Source organism: Labrus bergylta, chromosome 10 (assembly GCF_963930695.1).
Source record: "Labrus bergylta chromosome 10, fLabBer1.1, whole genome shotgun sequence".
NCBI lineage: Eukaryota > Metazoa > Chordata > Actinopteri > Labriformes > Labridae > Labrus > Labrus bergylta.
This window is the reverse complement of record NC_089204.1, coordinates 11,439,802-11,449,165: the sequence shown is the minus strand read 5'-3', so window position 1 is coordinate 11,449,165 and position 9,364 is coordinate 11,439,802. Positions and strand designations below refer to the sequence as shown.

General features: G+C 41.0%; 1 protein-coding gene across 1 annotated transcript; it reads right to left on the bottom strand.

Annotated features, from left to right (window-relative positions):
- Positions 1-549: 549 nt before the first annotated feature.
- On the bottom strand, positions 550-9,142 carry cyp26c1 (cytochrome P450, family 26, subfamily C, polypeptide 1). The gene is made up of 7 exons (XM_020626893.2): positions 8,770-9,142; positions 7,557-7,900; positions 6,450-6,674; positions 5,569-5,844; positions 4,851-5,009; positions 3,872-4,282; positions 550-2,901 (listed from the first exon to the last, which is right to left on the bottom strand). Exons 2-7 carry the CDS (start codon positions 7,761-7,763, stop codon positions 2,557-2,559), a joined length of 1,623 nt encoding a protein of 540 aa, XP_020482549.1. The 5' UTR covers positions 7,764-7,900; positions 8,770-9,142; the 3' UTR covers positions 550-2,556.
- Between the last annotated feature and the right edge of the window lie 222 nt (positions 9,143-9,364).

The window sequence follows — 9,364 nt, the reverse complement described above, 5'->3', positions numbered from 1 at the left end:
AAACATATTTTTCACAACCTAACATATTATTTTGAATTTTAAACCTTTGCTAACTTGTGGGTCTTCTCTAGTGCAGTGGTTCTCAACTGGTGGGTCGGGACCCAAAAGTGGGTCAGGCAGCTGTTTTCATTGGGTCACGAATATTGTCTGGGAAAACAAAAATGTGTCAAAATGCGATGAAGCACATGTTTGTTTTGTTCTGTTTCTTTGTCTGTCACATGTTTTGTACCGCCTGAGATCCAAACTCTCCAACTTTTTCATTCAGTAAATCTGATTGGTGGAAAAATATCAGTAATTTGGGTCAGGATTTTCACGAAGGAGTTGGTGGTGGGTCCTGAGACTAGACCAGTTGAGAACCACTGCTCTAGTGTAAAAAGTGATTAGTTACAGACTGGATCTTATTGTAAAACTAAGCTCAATTTACCTGCATGAAACTCAAATAGTTATGAAGTATTAAGACAGGATTTGATGTTCTAATATGAATATTAAATAAAAAGTAAAATATATCCTTGTTAAAAGAAAGCTATGACACAATACTTGAACAACAACTCATAATGACAACTGTGTTTATCATCTTCTAGTTTACTCTTTACATCAACTGTACAACAGCTACATCGGACACACTGTTTACATACATACAAACATACACAACGCAACAACTGGACAAGTATATACAGACTCCTGAAAGCGGAGAAAGTGCTATCTCCTTCCACAAATCCATCCATCCATACACAAGATTTCACAGCGCTTCTGTTAGAGCTTCAAGACCAATAACAGTCCTAGAATTAGACCATTAAAACAAGAATAATAAAACAATAGTAATAATAATAATTAAAGAGTTATTTTTTAATATTTGCTGCTCTAAATAATAAATGGTTTCTATGCCCTAGCAGTAAAACTTAAAAGATACCTTTACATTACAGGTTAGTGTCTCTATCTAGTCATAATAACTGCACAAGTGTTTAAGATAGAGGAAATGGTCAACAGAAATGATACACCTGCATTTTAAATACAGCTTATTCATAATGCTACTTCATTTGATACACACATAATAGCACTGTATATATTACATTCATATCTAAAAAAAAGAAAAACATTTTGAATGGTTTTGATCTTGATGTAAGGATAGTTCCTGGTTTGAGGACTTATGTGTCAAAATCAAGTGCAAGTTCCATAAGCTTAATTTTTTTTCCCACTCATTGCAAAACATGAGGATTTAGATCACTAGACATGACTGGCAACTTTTGTTTCCCCCTCAGGCATTCCACTATCCATATCCTTGGCGCTAACGTGCATCCAGGGCTTTGATCACTGGCAGTTCAGAAAGGCAGTTCCAGGTTATAAGACGCTACTAGACAGAACTGAACAAGTAAAAATCAACAGAACACAGATTTGCTGAACAGTCTGTAAAGGATGTATATAAACCATGTTGAGACTGGATAAGTTTTACCAGCTTCCTTTTTTTCTAGATTTTCTAATTGCGGCTATAGAAAGTATTGTAAATGTAAGTAAAGTCGAATAAACAGCAAAAATAAATATCTCTTTGACGAGGTACAAAAGTTAAAAGACCCAAAGATTAGTGAATTGTAGCATCTGTTAAACACTTTGTTGTGATATGTATCGATTTATGCAGAATCTGTCTTGATATTTGGATTTGTTATGACGTAAGGCCACACATATGAGAATGTTTTATAGTAACTGAAAAAATTATAGATAACATTGTTGGAAGATAAATATTATTATGCAATCTGTCGAGCGGGCACATCAGCAGGTCAAATCTTATGTTTGAAAAAAAGCAAAGCTTAAAGCTCCAGTGAGGAACTTTTGGTTTGAGTTGGTTTTGGTGCCCCACTGTGGACATATTAATGCCTCTTATCTCTTTCCTGATTTTTTCTATACATATGTAAGTAGTCTTTGTGTCAAAGTAACATCTTTCTGCTTTCTTGTCAAATGGATCACTCATTGAGAATCTTTGCAGTGGAAAATGTAAATAATAGCTGTTTTTGCAGTATGCAGTTCATCACTTCATCTGACACCTACCCTGCGGCAGCAGATTCAGACATGAAAAAATAAAACCACAGAAATAGTCTATCTCGTCACTGATGGTCACGTTTTGCTTTTGTAGCGCATGAAAAGGCATCAGTTTTAATTTAAAATCTGTTTCATAACTCGCCAAAAACTCAAGACATTTAAATAGACCTGATCTGTCGTTGATAAGCACTACAGCTCATACAATGACTACAAATATATGTGAGAGAAAAGCCGGGATTCAAACCCAACAGTTGTACATGTATGGTGGTTAAAAATATGCTCGTGTACCAACACAATGTGGTTTCTGAGGTTGGGACCAAATCAGTGAAGATATGATGAGGTTTTCCAAACCAGCAATGTTCTTCATGTCTGTCAAAGTGAGAGGGGACCTGAACTGAACAATCAGGCCTGGGGAGGTGGATGTGTCTCTTTTCTTGGGCTCGTAGAGTTTATTCAGAGGGTCAGTTGGCCTCTTGAGTGATTTTTTTTTCCCCCGGGGAAGCCATGTGAGTTTGTTTTTTGAATCTAAAGGGGCTTGTTGTAAGTAAAATTCACATGAAGCCCATTTACCGGGTGCACTATCGGCACTGTCTGCATTTTGGGAAAGTTCTCTGTGGCCAGAGTCCATTTGCAAGTCCCAATCAGCTCCACTGCCAGAGTTTTTAGGATGATCTGAGCCAGTTCCTTCCCTACACAGCTCCGCACACCACCACCGAACGGCACGTAGCTGAACCGAGCCGACCGACTCTCCTCGCGCTCTGGGCCGAACCGTTCTGGATCAAACAGCTCAGGGCTCTGGAAGACCGCTGCCGTCTCATGGGTGTCCCTGATACTGTACATAACACTCCAGCCTTTGGGGATCTGGTAGCCCTGTGAAATGAGGAAGGGGTCAATAAATAAAAAAGTCAAGGAAGGTTCTATTTTCACAAACAATAGTTTTGAGCATCTTTTTGTATTAAAATCAGTTGTGGATCGTAAAATATCTTGTTGTCTCTTTCCAATAAACTCAAAGACAAGGGGGAAACTACAAAAGGAAACAGAAGAAATGGAGGTGACGTGGAAAACCTGTTTTAGAGTGCTGTTTAACTTTCATTTATGACAAAAGTTAAAGTTATATATTTTTGTATCACTCGAAAGAAATTTGAATCTTCATCTTTACATTCCTTCATCCTATAAAGTCAGACTTCCTTATAATCTCATCCCAATTAAGTCTGCCAATTAAGGATGTGCATGTTTACCCTTCAGAAAGTCACACTTCAACAAACAAACACAATGACGTTCTCGATACCATAATTAAATACCATAAAGAGTTGCAGAAATCGTGACATGTGCTCTCCTATAATTGCTCTGCGTGTCAACTGTCTTTTTCACCACAATCTCTGTAAATTGGGGGCACACTGAGGACAAGGAAGGCCCATTCCAGGGCACGGGATAAGGTCATGACGGGTCCTGTCAGGCAAGCAACACATAAACTGAGCAAAACATCAAACTAAAGCAATATCTGAATTGAGACTATTATTCTAAACTTGACATTTTGAAAACTGTGGGCCCTGAATGCCAAGGAGTAATTTTAAAGATCCTGAATCTGTATTGCTTATAGATTAACAAAATTGCCCACAATGGCCGAAGGGGAATTAAAAGAAAAGCTCACATCCCCATATCTACACAAAATGTCCCATGATGCCCTTTGACAACTCTTAGAGAATGGGCCTGAAGTTTTTGAGTTTGTCTGTGGGAGTTTTGTTTATTAATAAAAATAATGATAATAATAATTAAATTCAGACAAAACATGAGCCTATATAAAAAAAAGGGTATATTCCTGCAAGAGAGTTGAACTTACGTCTAATTCAAACGTCTGCAGGGCTGTCCGGTAACCACCGGAGACTGGCGGCAGGAAGCGGAGAACCTCTTTGACTACACAGTCGACATAGCGAAGCTGGCTCAGCTTGTCCAGGCTCAGGTAGGGTATTTGAGAATGGGACTGTGGGAAACCATCACTGTGATTCTGGAGATTCTGGCAGTCTCCGTTTAGCAGGCAGGTTATCTCGGTGTCAGCAGCGTCCTCCTCCTTCTGTTTGGTGACATCAGACGGACTGGGACTGCTGTGGGATTCGTAGCCGAGGCCCTCTGCTTCCAGCTCGACTTTTGCTCTCTCCACCACTGCTGGATGACGAAGAAGCTGAAGGACCAGCGATGTGGACGCGCTGGCTGTGGTGGAGTGAGCAGCGAAGATCAACTCTACTGCTGTTTCCTGCAAGGGGAGAAAGGAATAATTGGAGTGGTCAAATTACATTTTATTTTACAGGTTCAAAAATACATTTACATACAAATGAACAGCTGTGATGGACTAGACAAGAAATAAAAAAACACATTGTTGGAAACTGAGAATGTTTATACAAGGTCAAACCATTTTGAGCCATAAAGAAAACTTCACAAAGCAGGGCCTGACTATTGATGTTTTAATGATGGGGGTTTGTTTTTGTAACTTTTAGTAGTACATTTATCACTGAGTCAAAGAGCTCACATCTTAACCTGGAGCCCTCAAGGAAACCTAACCTCGCTGAGTCAAGTCTTCTAAAAACATCTGTAGCATATTTACAGGCTCAAAATTTCACCCGCCCAAAGCTCTTTTCCACCTATCCTTAACAACAACAACGCTTAACCTTCATTTTTGACATTTCCAATTCCACCTCACCTTTGAGCCACTCACTAATCAGTAAATCAAGCTGAAAATTGGTCAGAATTCATCATTAAGTTTTGTACATCAGTATCTGGATCATTTGTAGTCTGATCCCATCATAACTACGTCATTCTGGTACCTTGAGCTCCTGGATGCTAAACTGGTGTCCGTGCTCCTTTGCACTGGACAGCATGTAATCGAAGGCATCGTGGTAATCCCCATCAGCCTGCGGTCGCTCCGTCTTCTCCTCAATGATTTTCTCCATGTTGGTGTGCAAGATCTCTCTAGCTTTTATTCCCTGGACACAAAACATTATTATTGGTTATTATTGAATAGTATTATTTCAATTGACAAATAAAGTTTTGGATGCATCAAATTCCACATTTGGTGCTTGAATTCTTTATAATAAAAAATGTATTCAACATTTATCTATTTGTATAAATAAACAAAAATCCCAAAATTATATCACAACTTGTGTCCATTTCACTTAACTGTATTCCAGTTTTCTAAATTGAACAAAACAATTGTGCAGCAGATATAATGGTATTTTCTGTGTACTGTTTTTCCCCCACCTCCATTCATGTCCTTTTTGGTTCTCCAAAATATTCCCAAATTGAAAAATGTAAGGGAGGTTTATTTCAAAATCATGTGATGTGACATTTCATGATCCCTCATACACTTAACCTTATTTTATGAATGCCTTGAGCAGTGTAGACTGTTAAACAGGCTCCTGAATGTAGTATTGACCCTGTAGATTTGGACAGATCTGGCACCTCCAGGTAACAGATTAAAGCGTGATTAAAGTGTTTCTAAAGTTGTCTTTTATTAGGTTTGAACTGGGTCCTTCATCCCCTCACCTTGCGTAGCCCACTGAGCGGAGCATCTATTGGCAGCGAGAAGAGGTTGTTCATGAGCTGCTCAAATATTTGGGCCAGGTAAACTATCCGCTCCTCCTCCATCTGCAGACCCAGCAGGACCCTGATGGCGATACGGAAGGTCAGAGACCTGGCAGCGCTGTAAACATCGATGGCGCCCGGCTCTGAGCACCACTTGGCGATTTCAGACTTGACGACGTCCTGCAGCCGGGGCAAGTAGGACTCCAGAGCCCCCCGGCTAAACACTTTAGCCAGGATCTTGAAAGGGTTGAGGAAACAAAGAGAGGGGAGTCATAAAAAGTTATAACCTTGTACACGACAGTCAACACCTTTAAGTAAATACTCCTTAAAGAGGAGCACAGGATGGAGGAAAAGGAAAGATGTAGAAGATATAGGCGATCAGACAGGACAGGGCAGAGAGGATGGGGTTGAGTAGGATAAAAATTCTGCAATCAATAGGTTTGGACATGCACTGAAGTCTGCAAAACTAAATTTAAGGTTCTTAAAATTACAATTACAATTTCTATCAATTGTGTTGCAATGGTAAAAAGCCAGGGGCCCAAATGCCAATGCTCATAATGGCCAAACATGCCAATTAGAAACCCTTCATTTGTCAGAAATTGCACTGAAGTTGCGGTTTTTCATATATGCATGACATCAACTTGTATTGAATGAGTAACTGTATTGCACATTCTGAGACATTTTGGCTTTGCCTCTAATAAAATGAAGTTATGCATCATAGTTTCTCTTAATGTCAACTAAAGGAAAGCCACTTTACATTGCTAATGCAAAATAATTATTTTTTATTATTATTTATTTAATTTATTTAGCCTACTAAACTGTTCTGATTGATATGTTCTTACTTTTCTCTTCTTTTTGTGAAGGTCACCGATGGAGTTGACCAGGGTGTTGGGTCCCAGGATGATGCGGGTGCTCTGGGGCCACTGGGTGCACACCAGGCTGTGCTCGCCTAGCAGGATCTTGCGGATGTTTTCTGCTCCCGTTACTCTGATGACAGGCTTTCCGAGGAGGTGGGTCTTGAACACGTTGCCATGACGCTCTCTGCGCGAGATGTGGAAGTTGGATCCCTGAAGCACGAAGAAGAAAATTATCAAGGGGTGTTGCATTTAATGACAAAATGAATGTGCTCAATATTAATAGCCTAAATGGATTTATAATAATTTAGGGAAACAAATAAAATCCGTGATGTAGGCCTAACTTCCCTCTTCAAAGGTCCATCGCCTATAGTCGAAATTGTTTGTTTTCTGGTTTGCAAAATATCTCTAAACTCGATAATAGCTTTCAGTCACATTTGTTAAAAAAAAAAAAAAAAAATCCATTGGAAACAAGGAATAACTTAAGTTCTATGAATTGATTGCCCAGATAAAATTGAACAGCGAGTTCAAAAGAATGTATAATGTAGCCTAAATTGGAACCCCGCAAAAGCGCCTAACACGTCCATCACGTTCGTGTACCGAAGAGCTGAAACTGAGGAGCGGACGGATAGCTGAAGTTATCGAGAGATGAGGGGATGAGAGAGCGCATTCCTCACTGTTGAGGAGACAGAAGGAACGGGAGGGAGGGAGAAAGGTGGAAGAATTGGGCAGAAAACGTCTGTTTTTACTCCGCAAGAAGGTATTAGACAGAGAGCATCAAGTCCGCACATGTCGCATTAACAACACAACTCAGCATGCACAAGAATCTGCCTTTCAAAGTTTCCCGCGCTTCTAGATAGGCTACATCATCAATAATATGATTTTTTTTTTTTTTAATGCTCTGCAGCCCTCCGGTGTTAAGCTTGTTTAATTTGTGAAAGTAAGACAGCGTTACAGAAAAACAATAGGTTTGAAACAGGAGTCAAGAATGACATGCACAGACGCGCAAGAGGCTGATAACCTATTTTAGAACGCTTGTAAAATATCGAAAACTAGGCTACATCAGCCCAGACGTGTCAGACATCCCTCTCTCACCTGAAAGAGCCAGTGGAAAGTCTCTCCGACCAGCGGCCAGCCCATTGAGCCATTCGGCAGCGGCAGACTGCTCTCTTTGTCCCGGGTCAAGCTCCAGCGGAGGCTCCACAGCTGCCGGGTCAGTGCCAGCAGGAAGAGCGCAGAAAGGACCGAGGTGAGCGCGGTGGCTAAGGCCGACAGCACCCCAAACTGGGCCAACGGGAACATCTCCTCCGAGCTGGTCCACTTCCCAGCATCCACCTGTGCCAGGGCTTAAAGGTTCTTCTTTCCCGTTCAAACCCCGTCTCGTTTAAATGCTGCGTAAATGTCCTCCGTCTTGTATTTTCTTCTCTCTCCGGTAAACTCTGTTAAAAAATAAATGTAGATTTTTTTATTTTTTTTTGCTGAGTATGTGTTGGTTCACCCTCAGCTCCACCAGAGAAAGCAGAGACAGAGGGAATCTAAACTCTTTCTGAACTCATCTCTGAAGGCAGCCAATGGCTGCGAGCCGTTATAAGCTGTTATTACAGCTGGTTAGACAATAATAACAGTAATCATGCAGACTGGACCCCAGTGTCCTGATTCATTCAGAAATATGCAATGGAGATGCACTTCGTTAAAATGTGGCCACTGCGGGGAGGATTACATCGTTACTATTATTGTGTTTGGTTTATTTTCATCCCTGCTCGTAGTCTCGTGCCAAAAATCCAAGTTCGTTGAAATAAAGAAATAATAAAAAAAAATATTAAAGAGTTCTCATAGACTCAAGCAGAGATTATATAGAGGCTATTCTCCAACATAATCAAACAGGCATCATCCAACCTGATGGATGTACAGACTCATATCTGACTGTAGAAGAAACGTGCTTCTCATTGAGGAAACTCCCCTTCATTCCGCTGCTGCTCGTCCAAAATGAGGAGTAGCTGTCAACTATTCCAAATAGTTTTACAGGTTTACATGCGCCGGCTTGTCTATTAGGTTATGCGCCTTTATAGGTACAGTTGAGGGGGCTCAGTCACCCCCGGGCGGCCAGAGGTTTATAGAGCAATGGCAATAAATCAGGTTTTAAAAAGCAGCAGAAGAAAGGAGGATTTGAATACAGTAGGCTACAGAATGTCGCGGATTAACAGGCTGGTAAAGTAAACTATAGGTGGGGTGGCAAACGAAGAGGATGAAAGCGAGTTGTTAGTCACTTTGTTTTCCAGTTAAAGGTGAAAAAGAAAGGAAAACTTACCTCCAAGCAGCGCCCCGAGAGAAATCCGTGTGCGTTAAAGCAAAGTTTCTGTCTTCTCTTCTCTTCCAAACCTGAGACTATTACTCCTCAGTTAGCGGGCTGCTGGGGGCTTTATAGAAAAGGCTGCACGGCATGATCCACCTTCATCGGATGACGTTGGTCTGAATATGTTAAAGAGGCTCGTTCATTCACCGCGCGGACCGGAGAAAGGGGATTTAAAAAAAAGGAAAAAGTTTGGAGATCAGATCAGAGACGCAGCGGTGCGATCTGAAAGAGAGAGAAAGAGTGGAATCAGGAGAGAGAGAGAGAGAGAGGGAGAGAGAAGGATTGTGTGTGTGTGTGTGTGTGTGTGTGTGTGTGTGTGTGTGTGTGTGTGTGAGAGAGAGAGAGAGAGAGAGGTGGAGATAGAGAGAAAGGGAGAAAATAGAGTGAGAGAGAGAGGATCAGATGGCAGCGGATGGAGGAAACTCACAGGTAGCCAATCAGCCGGGAGCCGTTCAGAGTTTGGCACAGGTTTGCGGCTTCAGATCAACGCATCCCGATCTGCAGCCTGCTTTAAACTTCAGGAAGGAGCGGGGAAGAAGAATAAAAAAAA